The sequence below is a fragment of the Dasypus novemcinctus genome, chromosome 3, assembly GCF_030445035.2.
Source record: "Dasypus novemcinctus isolate mDasNov1 chromosome 3, mDasNov1.1.hap2, whole genome shotgun sequence".
Taxonomy (NCBI): domain Eukaryota; kingdom Metazoa; phylum Chordata; class Mammalia; order Cingulata; family Dasypodidae; genus Dasypus; species Dasypus novemcinctus.
Window position 1 is genome coordinate 108,753,964 of NC_080675.1, and position 26,968 is coordinate 108,780,931.

At 38.1% G+C, this 26,968-nt stretch overlaps 1 protein-coding gene across 8 annotated transcripts; it reads left to right on the plus strand.

The window, feature by feature from the left end:
- Window positions 1-622: 622 nt before the first annotated feature.
- Window positions 623-17,744, plus strand: TMCO5A (transmembrane and coiled-coil domains 5A). 8 transcript variants are annotated; one of them, XM_058293883.2, is made up of 12 exons: window positions 623-716; window positions 1,304-1,344; window positions 2,321-2,470; window positions 2,887-3,010; window positions 3,420-3,470; window positions 4,214-4,285; window positions 6,945-7,001; window positions 7,358-7,417; window positions 7,848-7,912; window positions 9,021-9,078; window positions 11,355-11,395; window positions 17,356-17,744. In XM_058293883.2, the coding sequence occupies exons 2-12, from the start codon at window positions 1,310-1,312 to the stop codon at window positions 17,552-17,554; spliced, it is 912 nt and encodes a 303-aa protein (XP_058149866.1). In that variant the 5' UTR covers window positions 623-716; window positions 1,304-1,309; the 3' UTR covers window positions 17,555-17,744. The 8 variants fall into 8 exon arrangements, with proteins under 8 accessions (XP_058149866.1, XP_058149872.1, XP_058149867.1 ...); XM_058293889.2 differs by having other exon boundaries at window positions 2,375-2,470; XM_058293884.2 differs by having other exon boundaries at window positions 637-716; window positions 1,300-1,344.
- The last annotated feature ends 9,224 nt before the right edge of the window (window positions 17,745-26,968 follow it).

The following is a 26,968-nucleotide window of genomic DNA, read 5'->3' on the forward strand; positions in this document are numbered from 1 at the left end:
CCACATCCTCACCAGTATTTGGTGTTGTCAGTGTTTTGGATTATAGCCATTATAATAGGTATGTAGTGGAATCTCACTTTGCTTTACACCCGTTTATTTTTCTTCATAAATTCTCCTCTTTTATCACACAAAATAAAATACATACATTTATTTATTTTGTCAATTTTGCTACATTAGAATGTAAACTCCATGATGGCTGGGGCTTTTGACTGTTTTGCCAAAAACAGACACTTCTGTCTCTCCAGGGCTTAGAACAGTGCCTGGCACATGTACGTGCTCTATCAGTGATAAATGAATGAGAAGGTAATTGGCTGCACGATGGGATCAGACTTCTGGCCATGGGACCCAAAGTTCCCATATTAGTCACACTTGAGTAGAAAGGGAATTCTATCTACCTGAGAAATGAAAGACAGGGACCTCCATTCCTCCATACTTCCCCAAAATCAGGTCCATTGACTCTGCTAACTCCAAAGGACACACTTGGCCCTGAAACCAGCACACTCATCAAGGCTCTGAACTCTGCACAAAGGATAAGAAACTGCTGTCACCCACCCCACTGTGACATGCTGCCCCACCTATCCTATGTCAATAGCAGTGTCATGAACCCTCAGAAGGTTCTGAGATTCTATTGGATGGTTCCTCTGAGGAAAGGACAGACCCTTCAGAAGCTAATTGACTAGGGCAGGATCAGAAAGACCACGCACATCAGAAGGGAGGTAGAGTTTGTTGAAGAAATGGGGAGAGGGGGAAACTAAGGGGTAGAAAAAGCCGTATAATTTACTTTGACTTGATTATTCTGAGCCCTATTTAATACTAAATATATTAATATCATCTTAATATCTGATTCTTATACAATCCAGGCTAGAGAGCAGAAAGATTGCTTGTCAGGGCAGCTGTGCACATATATCCATGCCCAGAGGGCCTTAAGGAAAGCAACTGGGCCTAGAGCAAACAGACTAAAGAACAGTTGACATCCTCTCTTTCTTCCTAATGTCGTGTATAAATTTCCAAAGGGCTTCATGTGGTAAACAATTTCTGAATATATCTGCTAGCAGGAAACATTGAATTTTTTAGTATTATCCCTGTATCCTCGCTGTATCCTTACTAAGGCATAATCAGAGTAGGGGCAAAAGAATCAGAGGCCTGGGTTTTGTTATGGCCAGAATTTAGGATTTGGGGGGAGGGAAATAATCACCTTAATCTGATCCCTATTTTTTGGGACACTTGGCTAGTTACTTTGTGCTTCATGAAGGGACCTACTTCCCCAATTCATTAGATACATCTCTGCTGGCATTTTAGGGAGTCTACAATGGAAAAACACAAGGAAGATCAGCGAGATTATGAGTAAGTAATCATGATTTCACAAAGCCACATCCGGGGACCCAGGTGTGAAGCAGGTCTGCTTTTGATGCCTTCCCTCATCTTCCAGTCTCCCTGTCCCCTTCCATTCTCATTCATCCATCCCCTACTGCATCCCACCTGAAGAACACTCCATGCCCTCCTGAAGTGAGAACCCAGGCCAGCCCTTCCAAGGTAGGACTTTATTTTCCAAAATTATCCCTTGTTCCTTCCAACAGCACAGCCCCTTTACCTCACTACTTTACTCCTGCTTATTTATTTCAAAGAAAAACCGATGAATTATATAAACAAGAAAAAGGAAACTATTTGGAGGCCTCCCTGTGGCAGATGCCATTAATGGAATACTCTAGAGTTATCATGACTTCCTTCACAGTTACTTCAAGTTACTTCAAGTTACTTTGCATTCTTGAGAGTGAATGCCTGGAGTATTTCTGAATGTACTCATTGGAATGACTCTCATGGTAGGATCTCAAACTTTGTAATAGAAAAGTAGAGGAGACATTTTGAGGTGGGAGGAAGGAGGGAAAGACTGAAGTCCTATGGTACATATAGAAACCTCTGTGGCTATGCACAAAACTAGGCTCAATCATAAGTGATATCCCTGGTACTAGATAAAAGTACTCAATAAGAATGTATGACATGGGGTTTTGTGAACGGTTTATCTGAGAAAAGATTGCCAAGGGAAACAATTCACTCCAATGCAAGAGACTATTTAAGAAAGCAAAGCTTTTCATGAACTTGTGTGAAGGCACACTATTTGGGGTACAGTGAAGGAGAATGCCTTCTTTTTTGAGAATTACAGAACTAGTTGTGGAGCATGATTAGAAATACAATTTCTTAAGTATGAAAAAGGAAAGGTGTGCTCCCAGTTTCATGAATTACATGTCTACTAGAAATCACCTTTGGCCCAACCATTATTGATCTTAGATAATTAATGAGTTTATTTGGGAGCTATCTATAGGTCAGAGAAAATGGAAATCTTAAGATTGGCACAGTCAAAGAAAAACATTAACAGCTTGAACATGGACCTTGAGAGAGATATGCAGAGAATAGATGAAGCAAATCAGGATCTTCTTTTCAAAATCCAAGAAAAAGAAGATGAGATTCAGAGGTGAGTATTGAGCATCCATGAAGGAAGTTCCCAATCTAAAGGAAGGGATGGAGGAAAAGAGATTAAACTGGATTTGTTCTAGAGACCTACAGCTTGTATAACAAAGTTTCCTCCTCCTTAGGCATTTCTCTGTGGCTCAGACCACAAACCTAACAAGTTTCAAATAGATTTCTAAAAGGACTGACTGATAATTACCTGAGTTGAGACAATATTAGGATGTGTGGCTTGTGAATCAGGTGGATCTTACCTTTCCTACCTCCAAATGATTCTGTTTATATTGATTCAGGAAAGGCTAGTTTCTAAATTGCAATTCATGTTCATTGTTGCTGAAATACCCTCAGAACTGATCTATGTATCTTATTGATTCTGAAACTGCCAAACATGTGTCCTCACATGAATGTCCTTGTGTGATCTAGGCTGGAAAGTGAGATCATTCAGACAGGAGACCTGGGAGAAGATGAGGAGTGGGAGAAGGAGAACTGTACCACAATTGAAAGAGAAAGAGCCTTGCAGGAGTTGGAAGAAGAAACAGCCAGAATTGTAAGGCAAAAGCTGGGAAGAGTCATTTAATAGGTTTCATTCCTTATCAACTGTCAGATAAGCCAGTCTCCCCTTTTTACATGCAAAGCATGGTTAACTCAGAAGTCCTGACGGAATGTGTCCATGCATGGAAGAGGATGCATGGAAGGCAGGGTTTCTTTGGTAAAATTTAATACTGGGAACCCAGCATATGGATATCTCTATCTCTGATAATTTGTCGTAGATGATAGATTGATAGATAGATAGATAGATAGATAGATAGATAGATTAGATAGAACAAACCACAGGCACCTCACTTGACAGTATGTCAGGAAAATATCACTGAGATGAGATGGACAACAGTCAACAGCATGAGGACAGATGGTGGTGTGCAGATACAGACTTACAGTACACTTTTCTCTCTCCATAGGAAAGGAAGAATGAGACTCTACTCCAGAATATAGCAGAACTTCAAAGAAAGGTGGGGTGGGAATCTTGTGTTCCCGGAGCAGTCTTATTCATCAGACAAAGGCTAGGGAGGGAAGGAAATCCCAGAGGAATCTATGCATCAGAGAGGCCTGTCCTTGGTTTAGGCTCCTTGCCTAAATGCCATACTTTTTCCCTGAAACTGTGAGGCAAAAGGATTGAATGGGGTATTTCCAATAAGTGATCCCACAAGGCCTTCATTCTGTCATAAGAAAATGGATTCCACAGATTCTCTGTGGAAATGATTGACTAGGACCTTTGTGGTGAGAAGTCAGTTTTATTTTCAAAAAAAGATTTAAAAAGAACATTTAATTCCTAAGCATTCCCTTTTCCCTATCAGGGCATTTCCTCTACCTCAATCCCTCCTTAATAAACAGTAGGTTTCCTATGACTCTACTCTCTAATCAATGACCTGCAACCCTGAATAACCCAGCATGGATTAGGGGCTCAGGGAATTTCCTCTGCTTAAGTTGACCCTAGCTTTGGTGCCAAAACTAATGAGAAAATGAGGGTAGAATAAAGATGATTCCACAGGGCACTGGGTAGCCACCAAGGGACCATCTATGGGCAGGTCTTTTCAAGGTCATAGATACTGGCCCCACATACCACAGACTAACTTTGTCTTTCATAATATTTATTTATTTATTTATTTATTTATTTATTTATTTTAGTCATTTTTGTCTTCTGTAGTTTTTATTTGATGTATTTTTGAGATGTATTTTATATTTGAAATTGTAGCTTACAAGGAAACCACATAAGATAACCAAGTGTGAACAAGGCAAGCTAAACGGAACCCAAGAAGAGTCAAAGGTAAATGAAAAAGCAGTCCTGAAAGGGTTTGGGCTCTGTGACCAAGCTTGCAAGTAAGAAATGATTGTCAAATGTTGTAAAACAAACAAACAAACAAACAAAAACCTGTTGTAGTTTAGTTTTAGCCTTTGTCAGGCTTTGGCCACTGAGGGCTAGATTCTCCTCTGCCCTTAGAAGGACTTTCACACCATATATTTTGTTCTTTCTTCCACCAGGAAGAGCAGTATACAACTGTAAATGTAATACCAGAGGTAGTTGAAGTCTCTAGTTTAAATTCTGGCCCCAAAACTTAATTTGGTATGTGAAGTTGGACAATATAATCAGTTTCTCCCAGTCTCAGTTTGAGAATTCAAAGAGATTGTGTATATTGATATTTTTTCCTTTTCTGGATGGCTGAAACCTTAAAAAGCTACGTAGTTTTAAAGTGATTGTCTGAAAGTCTGGTTGAGGTATATTTATGCATTCAAAAAGGTGGAAAGGATTTGTAAGCCTACTGTGTTCTATGTAATTAGTCCTTGATTCCAACCCAGGAAAAGATTTGTTCAATTAGTCAACTATTCAGTGATTTCTACCCACTAAGCACATCACATTGTTCTTAGCACTTCTCAAATTGTGTTCCAGAGCTAAGAATCTGGGGTCAACTACACTCCATCTGATCAAAGAAGCAAGAAGAAAAAAAACAAATTAAAAAATTTTTTTAAATTTATAAAAAGAAGCAAGAAGAATTAAAAAAAATTTTTTTCATTCAAAGTGTAGCCAGAACTCTAACTTGGCACATTCTGTAGCATTACGTCTTTTTCCTCACCTGTCTAATTTGTTTTATTGTGTGCATGCAACTTCTGAGGACAAGGACACACTGGAAATAGAAATAGAAAATGAAAGAATAGAGAACTGCTTCCCTGTCTTCTGCTGGCCAATTTAGGGTTAATGACCACAATGAAGGAAGTCCAAGGACACCAAATAAACTCACTTAGCCATGCTCATTCAGAAAACTTAACTAGAAAGAAAGAAATTTGGAGACTGAGTTCACATTGGGAAGAAATTATGGCTAAAATTAGAAGGAATCTGGTCTATGATTGCAGTGGTCAGGAGACCTATTTTCTTCCAGGAGTCCTTCTGCTGCTTAGAATAGCTTTTCCTGGTGGGAAACCTGGTCAGAATCTAGTGGTGACACTTTAAGTCTGACTGTGCTGGCTAGCTCAGGTGCGCTGAGCTGATAGACTTTAGAGATAGAGACCATTATTCATTTTTATGGAAGCAGTAAGCCCAGCCTTAAAGAGATCTACAGTATTATTAACTCTTCAAACATTTCCCTTTTGCCTACCTGTTTTGTAGAATTTTCAGATGGTGTCTCTAATCCTAGGAAACCTGCAAATTCTCCTTTGCTTCTATTTCTCTGGCATACTGGTGATCAGATCAGTTGCTTAATGGAATGTCTGCTTGTGACTCAGACCATTGGCTTGAAACACACTTAGCACATTTTGCTGCCTGGTCCTACAGAGGAAAGAAACTGTTAGAAGAGTCCAGATGGGAGATAAAGGAAACTAGATGAAAGTGAGAACAATAATGTTGAAAAGGGAAAGAAGGATGTGGTCATATCTGCTCTACATTCAGAATATGTCCTAAATGCATCCATTTCTCTCTGACTACTTCTGCTATTACTACTACCCTTTTTCAAGCCACCATAAATTTTCACCTGGACAACTGCTGTAACCTCTTAACCAATCTCCCCCAACAATCCATTCCCACACATAAAGAATACTGTTTTTAAAAACACAAATCGAGCTGTTTCTCTGCTTCTTCAAAGTCCTCCCCAGCTTCTCCCAGCAATTAGAATAAAGAACAAAACTTCTTTCCAGAAACTACAAGACCCTATTTAACCTAGCTCGGTTCACCTCTCCCTACCTCATCTCCTTCCTACCAGTCTTCCCTTTCCTCCAGCCGCACAATTTCTTCATATACAATATATCTGTGTTACTTCACATTCTAGGCCCTTGCTCTAACATCTGCCTGGAATGTTTTCATTCCAGATCTTCATTTGGCTATTATTTATCATTTCAATTTCAATTCGCATATCACCTCTTCCCTAACCACTTAAAATAGCCCTGACAAAAACTTCACAATCATTCACTTTCCATTACATTACCTTCTTTTTATTTCCTTCAAAGCAATTATCACTATCATTATCACCTTGACTTATTATGTCCCCACCTACAGTGTCAGCTCTATGAGGGCAGAAAGCCTGTCCTAGTCACCACTGTATCCCCATTACCCAGCACAGTGATGGATGTTTCAATAAATATTTAAGGAAAGAAAGGAAAGAAGGAGGAGTGGGTAAAAAGCTTTGGACAGTGACTGAATATATATAGAAAAAGGGAGAGCGAAGTTTTTCAACACTCTGATGATAACACCAACAGAATTAACTTAAGTACGAGAAAGAAGCTAGGAAGAAAAGTTTGGGGTGGAGGCAGAACCTGATATGCATTGGGGATACAAGAGAGCAGGCTCGCCAAGAAAGTTTGCAACCATCACAAAGAATCAGAAATATGGCTCTGACATACTTTAATGGCCTGTAAGATAACCTTGGGAATACATCCCAGAATGGAATTTTATAACGTTTTCACCTTGCTAAATTACCCATCATTTTTACTTTCCATAGGTTAAATTAGAACAGCTGGAAGCTTCCTGTGCAGACCAAGAAAAGGAGCTGGTTAAGGTTAGGACAGTAATTTCTTTAATGTTACTTCTCCCAAAGGAAGGGAAACTTCACCCTCAGTCAGTCAATCTAACACATTTCTCAACTGGTGGTGCTATAACAGGGGCTCAAGTCTAGGACCATTATGTGGCAGGGGCGGGGGGCACGGACTCGGGAATGCAGAAAAGGAAAATAAACATATGTACCTAGGTTATCTTCTATTTAACATTTTTTTACAGAAAACATTCTATAATCTCTACTCTTTTACATATTTGTATCTATTCCTCTCCCAACTGCTCCCAAATAATTCACATTTGGACTGTAACATATGATAAGGTTTCTTTGTCCTCAAAAAAGACTGAATTTTGGCTTCCCAGGTCATGGAAGACTACGCATTTGTGATCCAGCTCTGTGAAGATCAGGCCCTCTGCATAAAGGTATGACTTCTGGATAAAATGATGGCAAATGGCCCATTAAGGAACCAAATGAAATGGAACCAGATGTTTCTAAGAATGCTATCTAGAATAAGTGTAACTCTGAGGTGCCACTGTGAAGGGACTTCAACAGCCTACCACTAGAATCACTCTATTTTCCTTTGACTCCCTGGTGATTACTACCCTGGACTCCTAAGCTTCGTGCTCTTAATTTAATAATGAGTAACTCTGACCCTTTTCCCATCTATAATCCCCAATCACCCAATGGTGAAGCTTAGAGGTCAGGAATAGTGGCAGGTAGGGGTGCAGTGAATATAGACTATTCGGGGTATATCAAATATGACATTACAATGTAAAATAAGTGCTAATGATGATTATAAAAAGCATAAATCCTCTAATTAGTAACTGTGGTTTCCTTTATTTCTCTTTAAAGAAGTACCAGGAAACTTTGAAGAAAATAGAAGAAGAACTAGAGACTCGGTTCCTTGAGAGAGAAGTGTGAGCTTTGGCAAACAAAGGAACATCCTGGTTTTAGTGGTAACTCCAACACAGCCTGAGTCAGAGCAAATTTCTCAGACCAATTCCTGTTTGGAATTGAATGAGGTCTAATACTACGTAACTAGTACCCTTTGTGAATGATCTGTTTGACTGCAGCTGGACCACATGGACTTTACCTTTCAGGTCCTTCTCTCATCCTTCTTAAGAGAAGGCATAAATGCATCTCCCCCTCATAATTTTATCACATCAGTTATTTGGGTTTATAGTAAGGGCAGTAATGAGTGCTTTAAAAATGGTTATTATTCAGGTACATTAGTAAGTAGGGTTTTTCTTATATTTCAAAGAAAAGAAAGGCCTTAAAACTAATGCTATCCTCACTTCCCCAAATACAGAGACTGAGCCATACTGGATAGACATGAAGCTAATCTCTAGACAAACACTGTAGCTATCACATGATAAGGTTAGGCCTGTACAGTTTGAATGATGAACATTAAAAATTAGCAAAGATAAATAAGAAAAAAGCCCAAAAGAAAAATTTCCTTATTTTATCAAAAGAGTCTAAATGATGAGAAATCAAAGCCAAAAAACCTTTCTTCCATTTCTTGGCCTTCTCTGTAATTTAAATCAACTCAAGCAAGTAGTAATTTTTATTTATTAAATATTTTGGTATCTCGGGATCAAGAGCCAGAAACCAAAACTGCATACAGCCTCTATAAAAGCCAAGTACACATGAGACTATGTGGTGACCTGGGGCCTAGGACTTGGAGGTCCTTGCTCCAAAAAGACAACTTCAAGATCCTTGCTGAGGATTAAGTAATGACAGATCAGACTGTAGAACAGGGCCATTCAATAAAACTTTCTGTGCTGCACAATATTGTAGCTACTAGGTACATGTGACTATTAAGTACTTGAAAATGGCTAGTATGACTGAGAAGCTGAATTTTTTATTTTAATTAATTTAAATTTAAAATAGCTACACAGAGGCAGTAGCAATCATATAGGACAGCACAGCTTTAGAATATAAAGGTGATTTTAAATAACTACTATATGAGATAGGAATATTTGAGTGTACCTTATTCAATTTCTGTCTTGGTACTTCTCCCCTTAGATCGAAAGTCTTGAGCATGAACTCTTCAAGACAAAAGTGTAACAGCCAAAATAATGAGGTAAGTGCTTCATTTGACTTCAGCTTGTCTTAATGCCGTTGCCTTTCAAGGGGGTTTCAAAAAAACTAAGCCAACAAACATAAACCCAATCTTCTCATGTAGATTTTCCAAGAATAGTACCAACTATAATTCCAAAACATTTAAACTCTAAACAAGTAAACAAAAACAATTTTAATTGGGATCTAAGCCCCCTCTTAAATAGAGGCAGAGTAGGCATCACCATCCACAAATTCTCAAAATTGGGGAATGAAGAATGTACTAAAATAGACTTACTAATATTCTTCTATGGACTAATTGTTATTCTAGTGATGGAAAAACTTTTATCATTAATGTGGAGGCAGTGGTCACTGGAGGTTCTGAAGGGAAGGAGAGGGAAAAATAGGTGTAATATTGGGGGCATTTTTTGGACATTGGAATTGTCCTTCATGATGTTGTAATGATGAATATAGGCCATTATGTATTTTGTCATAACTTACAAAATTGCACGGGACAGAGTGTAAACTATAATTCACAGTTAGTGGCAATGCATCAATATGTGTTCATCAATTTTGACAAATGTACCACATTAATGAAGGGTATTGTTAATGTGGGAAAATGTGTGAGGGGAGAGGTTGGGGCATATGAGAATTCTCTATATTTTTTATGTAAACATTTATGTAATCTACAATTTCTTTTAAATAAATAAATAAATAAGGATGCTAAAGGGAATGACTGACTTCCCTCTCTCATAGCCATACCAATGACATATTCTCAAAGAAACTAGCTTAAGACACACAAGAATTCAAACTGGAAGCAAGAAGGAACATTAACTGAGGGTACATGTTAAAGAAAAGAGGTCAGTACATGGCCCACACACCACTCCTCCCATTGTCCACAATCGTAACACTCTGTCCTAAAGATATTAGACATGGTACCAAATCTTTCACAGCACAGCACTAGGGATCTCTCATGAAGCAAACAGAGTTGATCCATGTGTTAAAACATAGGAAGCCATTGCTCTTTATGATACAGCTTCAATGTTCATTCATATTTAACTTCATGCTGTCATCAACACCGATGCAAAGGTGTGGAGGATACAAGACCATTGGAGGTAGAGCCTCGGGCCCTTTGCCTGCTTTGGCATCTTGTGGCAGCAAGCAGACAGGACTAAAAGATAAACTTTTCTTGGACTGTGATTTTGTAATTTTGATTGACTTTAGCAGCAAGATTGATGACATTTTATGTGGTCAAGATAAATGGTTTTAATAATCTCAGAAAAGAGAAGTTATCTCTTCATTAAAAGCAAATATTCGTAATTGACCCTTGTTTTGGGGTTATCCAGATGTTTGATATGCATCAGACCATGGTCATCATGGTTGGACTGCCCTAAGCAAATCTTTCTGGCCCTAACCTTGCATATTTCACTCAGAAAAACAAAACCTCTGAAATTGAAATTAATTGGACTCACCTCTCTAGAAGGAAATATGTAATGCTTCCTGATATGTCTCACCATCTAATCCCAGTGGCTCATTGAAGTACTCCTTCCAACCACCTATCTGAGAAAAAGTGAGATATTCTTCATCTCATCACAACTCCCATGATGGATCAATGGCTTAGTGATGTCTTAGCAATCTGTATAGAGTAGCGGCCTGAGCACCTGACCAGCTGGCATGTCACTTGTTTTCACTCAAACTATAGAACGAAATTTGTAATCCAGAAATTTTCTTTCTATTTCCACTTCTCTTAGCCTCATTTCTACTGTTGTAAAATATCATAATCCTCTTCTTTTCCATATGACAAGGAAGTTAAAAGGAAAGTGAAATAACTGAGAAAATATGGTGGAAGAGAGATGCCACAGAAATCCAGGATACATCCTCGTTTTTATATTTTTATAGTTTTTAAAACATCTCTTAGAATATGATTGCATGGCCACTATAATCTGTAAGCTTCTCTAAGTGTCACTGCTGAGTAGAAGGCAGAGGGGTATAGTTGAAGAGCTCAGAATTTGGAGTCAGGGCCCTGGGTTCCCAGCTTGGTCTGCTATTTACTAGCTATATAACCTTGGACAACATGCTTAACCTTTCTGTGCCTTAGTTTATTAATATCAATATGTAAAAAAATTTAATGATATATGCATCAAATACTTTCACCATTGAAAATTACATGTGCTTATGCATATGAAAAGAACACGTGCTGTGTTATCTAGGTATAACAGATAACTAATGGTTCACTGAATATTATTTGACAGTGACGGTAGCTTCCAGAAATTGCTTATTTGTCCTTTATTCCTGTTCCAGAATAAGTCTATCCAAAAGAAGACAACACTTTTCTGTAAAAGGTAAGCAAAATATCTTCAAGTAAAATTCCTAGAAAGCTTAGAGTTCTACTAAGCCATCTTGGCAAGCAGGAAAGTCTAGACAAAGAGAACCTTGTATACATACAAACACACACAAACCAGTAAACTAGTATTACCAATGCCTACATTTATGACTTATTTGTCTAAAGATAATCAATGATTCAAATTTCCAATATTAGAACCAAAATTCTAGTAGCAGTCAGAAACAGGAATCTGAGCACCCAACAGAGATGTGGCAAACCTTACACTTACTCCCTTTTCTCCCAGCTCTCCCTTACTTACCCTTTTACAACTTAAATTAGCTTAGTGCATCTGACTTCCCAATAGAATCAGTAGATTGGAAATGGGGAGAGGACTGTTAGGAATTAGACACTAATTTCTAAAAGAAGACAGAATAGAAAGAAAATGGTTGTGAAAAGGAGATCATACCTAACAGTATCCAACACATAATAATTGCTGAAAAATACTTGTTGAACTGAATAAGAACTCAACATTCAAACACCTGAGTGGATATTGGTCCTGAGGGAATCACTGTAATAGTAAAGTAAAATTGGTATTCATGAAGCCCCTACATTTTCAAGAAAAGGTCAAATTATGTTCAATATAATCTATGAAGAAGGCATAGAGAAACATATATTCAAAGTGGTATGAAATATGATTTAGAAAGAATTCCATCAAAATGGTTAAGGTAAAATTATTGGTGCTTAAAGGTCAGCTCCAATTGTTTGAAAAATTTGCTAAAGGACAATATCCATGCATACTAAATCAAATAAAGTATTATATATATTAATTTCCCGAAATAACAACATTACTGAAACAGCTAGGAGAATCCTACCCCTCCAATCCCCCAGACTTTCTAGGTTGCTGTCTTATACTTTAACACCAATGTCCAGCATGGAATAGCCTGTGTGGACTTCCTAGGATAAGAATATTCTGCCTTAAAGAGAACTGGTATCCTGAAAGAAATCTGACAAAAGACATCCTTCAAGTCTAGCATGTCAGAGTACAAATGTTTTTCCCCTTGTTCTGCTCCAACATTTAGCTGGGACACTGACGACTTGGGAGGCAAGAAAGCTAAGTTATTCCTAAGATTTTCAATGGGAATATTGTCCTACCTCAGAGCCTTCTTATGGATATTGTATGCAGGTTCAGAGAAAGTAGTAATGGGAAGAAGTTTGTTAAAGGCTCTGATTCTAATGCTGACTAAGATGTTGCATTAGAATGAATTCTGGCTCCTGACACCAAGATCAATCCCAGAGAAAAATCTGTAAAAACCTAGGGGGGAGGGACTGTGTTTGACTGGTGGATAGAGGTGGATAGTCGATTTGTCCTTGGACAGGAGATATCCAGCAGAGGCTGGTAAAGGTATCATAGGAGAAGAAATGACAGAAGTTTTCTCATGGTCACCTGCTCCGATCCCCACATGACCACCACCAATACTATTACCCAGGGATAAACAGAACCTGCCTCCCTACTGTTGTCTAATTATCTTCAGAACTAAAATAAAGACACCTCAAAGGACATGTGCTTGTAGGAAAACAAGCAAAACAAGAAAAACAACCTCAATACCTTTCTCACTCATAATTAATTATCTAAGCTAAGAAATCTCACATTTTTAATGTTACTTCTTTATGGGGAATATAATGTAAAGCTTTGTGGGTAAGAAGTGATTGAATATGGTTTTGTGATACCTGAGCTCATCCAATCCCCAGTCCTTGAGCTCCCTGGGGCTGGTGGGAATTGGTGTCTGGATTGCACAACCAAGTCTAAGCTAGGTTTACAGAACAAAATAATAAGGCACTGGAAAAGCAGAACCATTTCAAGAGTAAAATAACAAACTGGGTTACATTCCAACAGAGAAAGATTTAAAATTAGCCTAATAAACATAGCAAAAAGTATTAGGAAATTAGTAATATGAAACTAGAACAAAAAAAAATTACTAAAAAGAACCAAGAACATATATCAATATGAAAAATAAAATTGTTGAAATAAATAGCATAATATCACATAAATAACATAATAGACACAGTAGAGAAAAATTTAGCAAATGGAAGACTATACTGAGGATATCTCCCAAAATAAAGAAAGAAAAGACAAAGAAAGAGAAAAAAATAAAACAGAAGATAAAAACATATGTAAGATAAGAGTAAAAAGTAGCATCCATACAAGAAAAGTTTAAGAAAGAAAGAGAAATAAAAATGGTGAAGAGGAAATATTTGAAGAAATAATGAAGATATACATTTTGAAATTTAAAAAAAGAGAATAACTCAAACTGAGTCTACAGTGTAATAAAAAGGAAAGACAAAGAAAAACTCACATATAGATATAGTGAAATTAAAGAATAGCCAAGACAGAAAATTCTAAAAGTTTCTTGAGGAAAAGAGCGTATTACACAGATTGACAAAGCTTTCTCAACAATAACACATGATGAGAAAAGATAAATGAAGTAGCATTTCAGAAGTACTTATGGAGGGAAGCAGACATGGCTCAACTAATAGTGTGCCCATTTACCATATGGAAGGTCCAGGATTCGATACCCAGGGCCTCCTGACCCATGTGGTAAACTGGTCCGTGTGCAGTGCTGCCACATGCAAGGAGTGCCATGCCACACAGGGATGACCCACCATAGGGGAGCCCCATATGCAAGGAGTGTGCCCCACAAGGAGAGCTGCCCTGTGTGAAAAAAAGCGCAGCCCACCCAGGAGTGGCGCCACACACACAGAGAGCTGATGCAGCACGATGACGCAACAAAAAAGAGACGCAGTTTCCCAGTGCCACTGAGAACACAAGCAGACACAGAAGAACACATGGCGAATGGATACAGAGAGCAGACAAGGGGGGATGGGGAGGGAGAGTACTTAGGGAAAAGAATGTAGAAGTTGGAATTTTATATCTATCAAGCAACCATTCAAATGTACAGGAATAAAATTATTTTCAGGTAAACAGGCCTCAGAAGGTGTGTCACACAAAGACCTTCACTAAAAACAACTTTGGATAAAGCAGTTAAAAGGGAAAATCTAGCATAAGATACTGCTTAGAGGTATGTGAACTAAAGGAGATAAAGTACCTTGGTAGATTTTGTTGAAAGAACTAAAGTTTTAAGAGAATATATATCTGTAATATCATAAAATTAAAACTTCAAGAATTATCAATATAATGTTAGATTAGGGGTGGATAAGGGAGAGGGACTAAGGGATGTGAAGGGTGCTAAACTGGAGGAAGAGTTTTAGTTATAGATGTTGGGTCACAAAATATAAGGATTAGAAAGAAAGTGATACAAACTCTAATAATTAAGATGAAAGAAACAGATTCTAATATATAAAAATTATGACAAATGTAAATGTCCTAAATTTATCAAAGATAAATAATAACATATTAAATATTGTGTTTTTAAATCTACCTATTTACTCTTTACAAGAGGTAAACCTAAAATATAATGACATACAAAGGTTGAGCAGAAGAATTAAAAGGCAAATAAGGCAATTGCTAATTAAAAGAATACTGATATAGTTTAGATTAATATCAGAAAAAGTAGACTTTAAGACAAAAAGTTATCAGTAGTGATTGAGAAGGTCACTACATAAAGATAAAAGTTACAATATACAAAGAAGATTTGCAATTCAAGATATATGAAGCAAAAATTGACGGAAATGTAAGGTCTAAATTGATAAATTCACCACCATGAGAGATTTCAACATGTTACTTTTGATTATTGATAGGTTAAGGACACCAAAAGAAAAAAATCAGAAAAGGTATAGATCCTCTGAAGAGTACAATTTACAAGCTGACCAAATGGACATATATAGAGTTCTGCATCCAATAATTAAGAATATATATTTTTGGAAGCACACATGGAATATAAACTGATGTTTATAGGCCATAAAATAGTCTACCAAGTCTACCAATTTTTAATTCATAGATGTTACACAGATCATGACCAAAAAATTAATTTAGAAGTTAATAATAAAGCTTATATTGAAACCACAATGGCTAACTAATTAATTAGTTAAAGATGAAATCAAGACCATCATAGGGAAATTTATAGAAATGTATTAAGAAATTAAGAAATATTGAAAATGACATAAATGATTAAGGCTAGGAAGCTTTAATATAATGGAGTTCCCAGTTGTTCCCAAATGATTAAAAGATTCAATTCATATCCAATCAAACTTCCAAAAGGTTTTTCAGGGAATGGAAAAAAAGGATTCCAATATTTGCTGAATATCAAAGAGGAAAATATCAAGAATGTCCTGGACAATTTTAAGGGAGAGCAGGGTGTGGGGAACATGTGCTTCCATATATAAGGACTTGCTAGGAAGCTATAGTAATTATGATAGTGTGGCAGTGGCACAGAAATAGAAAAACTGACCAACAGAATAGAACAAAGACCCCTGAAGCAATGCACACATAGAACTTTGATACATGACAGAGTTTGCATGTTAAAGAGGAAAGGAAGAACTGTTCAGTAAATTGAGTGAGGAAGAAAATGGTTATCCATATGAGAAATGACTGGTCCATACTATTCACTATCTTCAAAAAGTAAGCCCAGATGCATTTTAAATGTGAAAAACAAAACTTCAAAACTTTGCATTAGTTATCTATCACTGCATAACCAATTATCCCAAAACTCTGTGGCTTAAACAACAAATATTTATTATTTCAGATTTTGTGAGTCAGGGAATCCATGATCTGCTTAGCTGGGTGGTTCTGGTTGGCTCATTGTCTGTCATGAAAATGCAATAAAGATGTTGGCCCAAGCTACAGTCTTTAGAAAGCTTGGTTGGGGCTGGAGAATTCATTTCCAAGGTAATTCATTCACACATCTGGAAAACTTTTGCTGGCTGTTGGCAGAAGATTTCAGTTCTTTGCCACATGGACCTCTCAACAGGGCTGCCTGAGTGTCCTCAAGACATGACAGTTGGCTTTTCCAGAGAGTAAGGAGGAAGCTGCAGTGCCTTTTATGATCTTGTCTAGGAAGTCACACACTGTCACTTCCATCATATTCTGTTCCTTTGAAGCAAGTCATTAAGTCCATTTCACACTCCAAAGGGAGGGAATTAAGCTTGTCTCTTGAACAAGAGAGAGTAGCAAATAATTTATGGACATATTTGGAACCACTATAACCTCTTAGTAAAAAAAAAATAGGCATATCTTTTAGGCCTTTGGGTAGAAAAGCATTGATTCTATGAAAGAAAAAGGTTGGTAAATTCGATCTTATTAAAATTAAGGACTTTTTCTTTAACACCTTAGAGAAAGTTGAAATTATAAAGATGGGGGGGGGGAAGATACCAACAATACACAGAATGGAAAAAAATTGATATAAAAAACATAAAGAACTATAAACAAGGAAGAAAATGCCAAAAACAAACTAAAAAATTAATGGGCAAGAGGAAACACAAAAGACAAATAAAACTGAACAGATGTCATCAAAAAAATGCAAATCAAGACTGCAATGAGATATTTTTTCACATCCATTTGGCTGTCAAAATTTTAAAGATGATAATATTGAGTGTTGGAGAGAATGTTGATTCATAGAAACATATACCGTGCTTGGCAATATTATTTATTGCAACCACTTTGGAAAAGAAACTGGCATTATTTTCTAGAGCTAAATAATCACATAGAGTGATAACCAAGACAAGGACTCTGCTCTTCAGTGCTTATATTCTAGTTGGAGGGGAAAAATTGACAGTAACTATGAAACAAAAATAAAGATATAATGTCATTTCACATAGCAATAAACACTACAAAGAAAATAAAACAGGTGATGGAAGAGAGAGTAACTTGCAGGCCACTGTGTTGACCTTTTTAAGTGTTTGTTGGGAACAAACACAACAATGAGACATTTGAATATCAGGGAGCCAGACCTGCATTTAGGCATGACATTTTGTCCCCAAGTTTCCTAATTTCTGCTTACCAGTTTCTTGACTTTCTCTTTTCAGGTTTTTTCGATATCTCTTTTTTATCATCTTTTTTTTCATCAGACTCCTGGGTTACATGTTTTTCCATATAAGTTATATAAATCCAGATCTCCTTATCAACCTACTGCCCAGGATACTGAACAGGGGCATCTTGTGGAAACTAAGATGCTTCCTCTTTCCATCTCTCACACTTGAGACAGAGGACATGTTACCTCACTGATTCCCAAAAAATACCTGAGCAACTGAAGGCATGTGGTATGTAAGCCTGTACACTAGATGATAGTGGAACTTGTGGACAGAAAAGATTTTCTTCAGAGTTTTTCCCTTAAGGTTTGCCTACCAGATTAATTTCCCTTTCCATTTTGTCTTTCCAAGATTAACCTTGCCCAGTAAAAAGCTGTGTCAACAGGTTTCTGTGGCTATTTGTGTAAGCTGAATAGTTCCAGACAGTAAACAAAGGAAGCCATGGCTACTTCTGGAATAATTTCATTGATGCTAAGCAAAGCTAGAGTTGTTAAACTATTCTAGTGAATCATAAAAAATGTAAGAGACTGGATCCCTGCAACGCAGAAGGTTGATTATTATTTATTTTAGAACTCTTTAGTTGCAAGTGCCCTTAGCCTAAGTCAACTTAAAACAAACAAACAAACAAACAAAAAGTATTGCCTCATGAAACTAAAAGACCATGAATCAATTTGGGGGTTCAGACATGACTTTATGCAGGTCTAAAAACGATGTCATCAGGGTTCTATCACTCTTTCTCCTCTCTTTGGATAAGCATTCTCCTAAAGTGGCAAGATGGCAACCTAAAGTCCAAGAGTCCCATACTACATATTAGCAACCTCAGCAGAATGAACCAGTCCTTTCTAATAGCTCCAGCAGTAAAGTCCAGAGAAGGACAAAACAGGCCTAACTAGGGTCAATTACCTAGGCCTGTTCTACAGTCATTGTGACTAAAGGGCAGGGTACTCTGGTCAAGAATGAGTCATATGTTCCACCCTTTGTGAGGGTTAGGGGAGGTGATGGGTGCAGAAAGTGATAAGGGAGTCAGCCCCCACCTAATCTACATGGAATGAGTTTCCCACAGGAAAGGAGGTGTAGTTCCCAAAGAAGGGGAAAGGGAAGCTGGGTAGGCAAAAGCAGATGTACTCTTATTCGCTAGTTTCAGCCTCCTACATAAACATCAAACTGTGGCAATAAAACAAACTCTTAAAACTGTAGGTCACTTCATGTATCTTCTTCCCAGCAATAATAACTTCTCTGGATCACAGATTGAGATGCTGGAAAACTACTGCAAAAAGCTCAGTATATGAACTGGGTAAACAATTAGGCCTCTTGTGCTAAAATAAGCAAGAGGTCTAAAATAAATAGCGTATAACTGGAATAAACTGCCTCACACACCAGGGTTAACCTATATATGGCCAAGCCTCTTATTTTTTCTCTTAATTGCTGAAGTCCCCATGTGTCTTACTAGCAGGATGTATTAAACTCCCTTCTAACCTGTCAGGAACCCATCAGCTCAGAAGTCCAAGAGCAGGAAGGGAGAGATCATTTTGGCTTCCACACCAGCAGGAAAGGAACTTGAGACTCATTGGTCCACTGCTATTGTTTCTCAAGGCCACATGGTGTCACTGTTGAGAACTGGATCTGCACAGCGTGATCAAATAATCTCTTATCCAAATTGAGACACCCTGGATAGTAGAAAGCAGCACTGTTAATAACTATGCCAGGACAAGAGAAATCAAACAACTGTTTCAGCAAGCCAAGACATATGCATGGTTATTTTATACATAGTCCAAGATCCTATTTAATCTGTGTTTTAGGCTGAGGCAGGTGAATCCTGTCTCAGCAAAGGGTGCCCCATGCTTGGGGTTCAAGCAAAAGAGCTCAAGGTACACTACCCCATGCATTTGCATACCTCGCTCTCTGCTCCAGGGTCAACTTCTTGGAAGTTCAAGATCGATTCTAGTTTCTGCTACCCTCACCCTTGCCTACCCTGGGAGACCCTTCACTTTCAGAGAGTCAGTCTGCTCCCTGAAAACATACCCCTCTAGAAGTCAGGAGTCTCTTTTTCTGAAGATTCCTCCCTTAAAATACAAAGGGCATGATGATACCCTGAGCTACTACCATCCCTCAAGGGAAGCTGCTCTCAATGCTTCCAGGGTGTACACTCTCCCTTCCAGGAACTTTCCAGGCATTTTTCTGACACTTCTGCTCCTTGGAGAAAATAAACATGAGTTTACTATAAGGCAGTGTTAGAGCTGCCGTTCTTTTCTATGGCCAAAGCTGGGTATTCTAAGCTGGTATCAACTAGTCTTGTTCAGGCAGTGTCTCTATACATTCACAGTACAAAATAATTATTGCTTGTAATGATGAGTTCATATTGCTCATGATTTGAGGAGAGAAGGGAAAGGAAGATAAAGAAATATGTATTAAATCCCTAATACTTTGCTAGTGCTGGGGATATAAAAACAAAGAAGATATAATCTCTGTCCTTGAGGAGAGACATGTATTACATGCATAGAAGATGAGTGTCCTATAATGTAAAAATAGAGAGTGAGTTCCCATGTCTTCATCCAATAAGAGGTGACATCAGATCCATGGATTACTCTAGCTGAGAGGGAGAATGGCATGCCAAGCACTAAATAAACCATTCTTTAATGAAGGACTAAAAGCTTCTTCTAACCTAGATGAATGTTTTAAATAGAGGTATCTAAAGCACTAAAAGACTGCACAAATCTCTCAGTCTGTTAAATCATCTGGAATCTGTAAATTCTTAACCCCAGGCATCAGAGAAAACCATACCCTCTCTTGACAATTACCAAAGTAATGTACAAATATACATAGTCTGACAATACCAATAGCTCTGAGTTATTTACCCAGCACACTAAATGGAAATAACCAAGGCCAGTAAAGATCTGCGTTTTATGTGTCTTTTCTTCCCACAACTTAATGGAAGTGCAATTCTGAGATTCAGTGGGCTCTGCATAGCTTGTTCCCACTGGGCAGTTTAAGCTGCATTAAACTGGATTTCATTTTTAGCAGAAGTAAAAGTTAAGGTGTGTTGCTCCTGACTGCAGTGTGCATGGATGTCTTTTCTCTCCATCTTTTCTAAACTTAAACTAAAGGGTTCATTAAATCATCTTGTTCAGATGGCTCAGGATTGTATTTCTTTTGTTTACCCTGTGCTCTTGGGTTCTTCAGTAATTCTGTAACTGTAACAAGAATAGTGTTGCACTGTAATCTATTATAGAGAGCTATATGGAAAATTTTGATCAGTTTTTTAAAGAAATGTGTCCCATTTGCAAAGGCACAATAAAGTTGCATCTTAGAGATGATAGGCAATAAAGCTAACAATAAACCTTACTTAACACACAAAAATAAAGTTAAGGTGTGGTAGGCTCTCATTTTACCAGCTGCCCAATACAATGCAAAGCAAGAATTCCACATTCTCTGAATTCATGAATTTCAAACTCAGTCATGGAAGAAAGAGTCATATATTGTTATTTACCTAGTTCATATACTGTCACATTTATTATGTCATAATTATTATAATGTCATAATTATTTACCCAGTTTGTATACTGTCATATATTGTGGTTTTATAGTCATTTACTTTAAGAAAACTTTAAACATTTTTCCTTTCATGCATATTTCATTATTCATCACTTTATCTTCTCTGCTGTAACTAATTGTTAAGTAGAATAATGCTGAGAAACAGACCAAAAGTCGTTTTAGAGGACTCAAATCCCTAATGCCAGCTAAAAATTCACAGAACATCTATTTTCGTTTAAAATAATCTGTCAGTAAACACTGGCTGTTTCTTTGGGGCACAAACCCAAAATACAGTAGCTGAGTGTGAGAATACATAGAACAAACATGTACTTAGAAGGTAGAAAGAGCCAGCAAAAATATTTTTCATCATGTAGCATTACTGCTATAGAAGGAGAGTCTGGTATTTTAGATAGTTTTATTTTTAAATACCTGAAAATCATGTTGATCCTTTATCTGTGCAGTTGACAATGAATTGTTTCTTTATGTATTTTTATTTTATCATAGCTATTAACTGTACTTCCTTATAGTGGTTTAAAATTAATTTCAAAATACTGAGAAAGAGATTTTTAAAGACAAGCTTCAATGATTAAAAAATCTTTCTGATAAAGAACAAAACTAATAGCAGTTCTTTTGTGTTTGCAGCAAAAAGTCTGGGCAGGGAATCCTGACATTCAGTATGGGATCAGAGCCTGTCTGGAAACAAGTGTAGGGTAGGGAGCCTGCTGGTGACTGGGTTGTCTTTCTTCTCTTGCTGAGTATTTTCAGCTGAGACTGGCTATTGGTGCCAGCAGCTGGCCTTGCAAACAATGTCTTGATCATTGCAGACAAATGAACAGCTGGCTTTGGCTACTGGTGGGCACTCCCTAATTTAACCACAGCTGCATGGTTCCGTCATGAGCAGGAGAGGGCACTGTTCCATGGAATCCCCAGGCTCTTGTAGAAGCTAGTCTTTTAAACATGTTATTATAGTTATATCCCTGCTATCTGCAGACCAGATGGAGGAAGGTACATGATAGTGGCAAACCTGTTCCATTTCTCACAAATTCATAGGCCAGAGCCAAGTTTGAGCATCAAGAGCGTAGACAATAAAGCATATGAGTACCCAGCCAAGGGCTCAGGCCAGGCGGACAGTTACAATCTGCGTCAAATCTTCAGAATATGTGTCCTGAGTGGAAGGATTTCTTTGCACAGTGTCTTTCTTATACCTCTGCCCACCTTGAAGCAGAACTCCATTCTTTGATAAATCCCCAAAACAGATCTAGCTCCACAATGCTGTATAAAGTAAAATCTATACTAAGAGTCACAGGGACAGGGGAAACAAATTCTTGTTGCTAGCCATACTACAGAAATGGCATCAAATTCTCCCTCGTTTACTTTTTCTCTTCAAAGCCCTCTCTCCTCATGGCTCTTTAATAACTGTCTTCCCCTTCCTCAACATAAGAAGGCAGGAAGGAAGGCAGGAAGGAAGGAAGGGGGAGGGAAAGAGGGAGGAGGGAAGACAGACATGGTGTTAATAATCATAAGGCCATGATTGCACACTTAAGTGTCAGTCACTTTACAAAGGACTTCATGTACATTATTTTATTAAAACCTCACAACCTTCCAAGGTGGAGAGGATGTCCATTTTACAAAAAAGGAAACAAGGCTCTTAAAAATCCACCTGAGGCTCTGAGTTAAAAGAAACAGGATCTGTGTCTGTGCCTGTGACTGGCCCCAAAGTCTGGCCAGCAAAGCATCTATTGTTTGTGACAGCAGGTGCTGGCCGCCAGCTGCTCAGAGACGGGTTGGGGCAGAGCCCAGTGGTGAGACATTCACCTATTTGTGAAGGGAGAAATCTCAGCCCTGGCTGCATTTATGGAAGACACCAGAGAGACTCCCAGATAAATCAGAGACTCAGAATTGGCTGGGAATTTAGGGACTCCTCATTCAGGTCCTGTGAAGTATTTTCCCAAGATCATGCAACTAGTGACAGGATCAGGATAAGAATCCACTCTTCTATGTCCTTTTTCAGAATGTCCTTCCTATTAAACTAGCAAATCCCAACTCTCTGCTATGGGACGCTAATATAACGCAGGATTGGTTGCAATTGTTATTTAAAATCAAAAGTAACAGCCCTCTCTTTTTTCTCCTAAGGTAAATGTCATAATTCCACCTCTGGGGAAATAAACCATATTTTCTCCCCTGCAGAAACTACCAGACCTCAGAGAAAGGGTAGTGATACCCAGAATACATGAACCTTTTGTTATCAAAGCACATTAATCTTGGGTTATGGAAAGTGTGAATTTGGAGCCCTGATAAGTGCTACAGCTGAAATGGTCTTCATAAAAAATAGAAGGAATTTTATCACATCTGGGAGGGAAAGAGGAAGCAAGAGTGAAAGCTGAGCAACACAATGGGATACTGAAGTCCAAATCGGTAGAAATGGCTGAGGGACAGAGCACCAGAAAAGCTAACATTCGATTGAAAATATTTTCTAAATGGTTCTACAACATGTCCTCCCACCCAATTACTTCAATCTCCAATAAACACTACCACACTGAGTTAGCTCTTACAAGTAAATTTTAAGAGAAAAGGAGTTATGTTCCAAGCTTAAGTTGATGCTGGGTCAGATTTTTAAAAAAACATAAATCACAGAATGGGGAAGTAACTAGGAGAAATGATTTGCAGAAATCTTAAGGAAAACTACAAATGGGATGTGGGTAGGGGGCAAGCCAAGCTTAGCAAGCATCAAAAGGTGAGGTGGCTCCTACTGACAACTAGATTTTGGAGGAATTCTGCAAGCTTCTAATTGAGGGGTTGTGGGGGAGGATTATTTTTTTTCCTAAAATTAGAATGATTTTTTCCCATTTTTTTCTTACTGAATTTTATGCCCCATTGTAAAATTTTTCAGTGCGAATGTACCAAGATTATATAAGTTCCTAGAACAATTATTGTATAAGACAATTTTTTACTCTCTTCTTTTGTCCAAAGCATATAATATTCTTAAGTTTCTATTGGTGTTGTAGGGAATGTGTATAGGAAATATTGTACTCTACCATGCTAAGAAAATATGTTTTAAAAATTTGAATTCCATCTCATTCTCTTTTAAAGAAAATAATCAAGTAAGTTGACTGTATTACCTCTAGAGACATCACAGAGAACCATGAAAACAAATTCAAGTCAAAATATTGACCCATATTAACTTGGGTCCTTTTAATTCAGAATCCATGTTTATTCAGATGTGGGTAGACTAAAGTTTTGCCTTGCTCATTCTTATCTATTAATTGAAATATGGCCTCTACTCAGTTGCCCTGATATCTTCTCTAAGATGGATTTATATTCTTCAGATTGTATCTATGTTTAAAATATCTTGAAATTCAATTTTTCTCTATCATTTCAGCCTTTCCAAAGTTAATCCAAATTTTATCGTATTCTCTAGATTTAAGATATCTTTAAAAAATAAATAAATGAAGATATCTTGGCTAGAGTCCTTTCTATTCAAGGAATCAATTGTCCAATTGCAAAGAGAATGTAGCTTTATCATCCTTCAGCTTCCAAGATTTGTAGAATTTTGGAGCTTGACAAAACAACCAAGAAAATTGAGTCCCAGAGAAATTTAGCCACTTACCTTGGGTTACACAAATAATTAGAACTAGAAGGCAGACTTCACAGAATCATAGAAACTCATGGTTATAAAAGATTTTGATGGACAGTTAGTTCAGTCTCTCAAAAGTTCTTTTAAACAGTCTTGCACAAAGAACATACTGAAAGAAAAAATTTAATTAATGTGGAAATGTTCATATCAACCAACTTAGTCATTATCTGTCTCTGCTTCAAAGCCAGCAGTATAGTCCCCAGTAAAACCTTTCCTAAATATGAAATATGCTTCAAGATCTTCCAAAAGAAGCTAAACAAGGTCAAATATTGTGGAATTGGAGACTCAAACCTAACTCGAGCAGAATTTAGACATATATACCCTCCCTCGATTTTTCCCCTCATCCCTGCCCAGTCTTCCTGTAGAGAACAAAGGACCCACTGCCAGCATCCCTTTGGCCAGGATAAAAGGTAGAAGAAGCAACACATGAGGGATGCCTGCACTGAAAGAGGAGTGGCCCCAGAGACAAGGGCACAAGAGGTCCCAGGCCTCCATGAACTGGCAAGATCCAGGTATCCAAATTAAAACTGGGTACAATAAAAAGGGCAATTCAAGACCTTGCTAAGAGGGTCTGCAGCAAGGAGGGCAGAAATATGACAAGATGTTCCAGTGTCTAGGATGAAAACAAGACCCAAAGATTTTCCCTGAGCTGGAGTTCTGGAGTTTCCATGACTTTTTACACGATGTCCCACCTTCAAGTAGTGATGCAGGGGACAGTTAAAAGGACTGATGCAAAAGGGTACTAAGGACTTGACAATCATCATAATTACATTTTATTTCATCCAGACTCATTCCTGCTGCTTGAGAATCTTCTGCAAGCCTAAATCTGCACTTTGCATGTCAGCTGGCCCACTCAGATTCCTGACACACTGCTACAGAGAAGAGCTCCACGACATGTCCCTAAAACTTCCTCCAAATTAGCATTAGCCCATATTCAACCACATCTCCATGAAAAGCTCTTTCAATCTGAAATTCTAGATACACCAATGTCTGCAACTGTGGAAGTCATGCTAGTTATGGGAAAGAGTAAAGGGGCTATGTAAAGGCAACTGGGGGTGGGGGTAGGATAAAGATGGCTCTATGTATTTTCCTATCACTTGAGTAGCTCATCAAAGAGAGGAGATGTTAGCACATCCTCATTTGTTCTTGTTTTGGTTTGGTTTTGATTCCCCCCAATTTTTATAATTATAGCTTCTGTATTAATTGCTGGTAAAAACCTTTTCTCTTTGGGGTTGGAGGATGGGACAAAGGAAAGAATAAGACTGGGACAATAGCCTGAGAGGAGTTAAATGGTGGTAGATCTTTATAAGCTACCTCTTTCCCTACCTTCCCTATCAGAGCCCTCCCCCAACACCCACATACCAGCCAATTTGGAAACCAGGAACCAATAGCACAGAAGGGGAGAAACAGGGCTCACCCCTCTCCAGGGAGTTTGGTGCCAGCTACACAGCAAAGGCCACTATAAAGGTAAAAATCTTTTTTGTACCTTTGCCAGCCACCCTTCCACCATGCTTTTAGGACTCAAAGCCACAGTCAAGAGAGTTTCCCTGCATCATTGTCTTCTTTCCCCGTTGTTCTCTTGAAAAAGTGAGCAAACAAAAACAAAAGCTCTACCCTCTACCCCACTTTCCCACCTCACAGGATGTGAACTGCGTGGTTTGGTTAAATTCTTCTGCACCCTACAACCAGATTTCATTTCTTTCCTTTGCTCTGACTCAGCCTGCATCCCTTGGGTAATAAAGGTCAGAAGATCCTCAGTAACAGGCCCTGGCACTTCTCACAGAGTCCAAATTGACAACTTCTACTTGAGAACCCAGTGGCTAATCCCAAATGAGATATCTAATTTATGCCCTGCCTGATACAAAACTGCTCTGTGAATCTTTTGTTGTCGTTTTCCTGCCTGAATCTTTCTGCAGGTCATCAGTCATTTTGTAGAAACACAAGATCCTTGGAAGCACAGCAGTGTTATGACATTGTTGCAAAAATTATTTTTATCACAGGCGGCACTGTGATGACTCACAAAAGATATAAGGAAGAGATGAGAAGATACCAAAATTTCCAGAGGCACAAAGCTGGCCTGTTACGCAATCAGAAGAAAAGCCTGTATCTGTGTTATCCGCACGGTGGTGCTAGCCCCCCAAAAATTGCCCTTCTTTCAATCTTCCAGGAAGGAAATGAAAACAGTGCACTTTCCTTTCATTAATGACAAAGCTGCAGGCTGTGTTCAAGGCATCACTGGTCTAGGAGGACTATACAATAATTCTGCAAATAAACAGGTTCAGATGGGGTAGTTCTACTCCCCAGCCCCAACTCCACTGGCCAGGGGGAATAAAAGTAACCAAATTACGGTTCACAGATTCAATCTTTACTGACCCTGGGGCAAAACTGACTCACACGTGGCTGTTGGATGTGTGCGATCCTGGCACCAAGCCTTATTATGCCTGAG

Coding starts and splice junctions, on each gene's coding strand:
- TMCO5A (XM_058293883.2), top strand. CDS start 1,310: ATGGAAAAACACAAGGAAGATCAGCGAGATTATGA. Junction 3,011..3,419: donor AAGAAGAAACAGCCAGAATT/GTAAGGCAAAAG, acceptor CTCTCTCCATAG/GAAAGGAAGAATGAGACTCT. Junction 9,079..11,354: donor GTAACAGCCAAAATAATGAG/GTAAGTGCTTCA, acceptor TTCCTGTTCCAG/AATAAGTCTATCCAAAAGAA.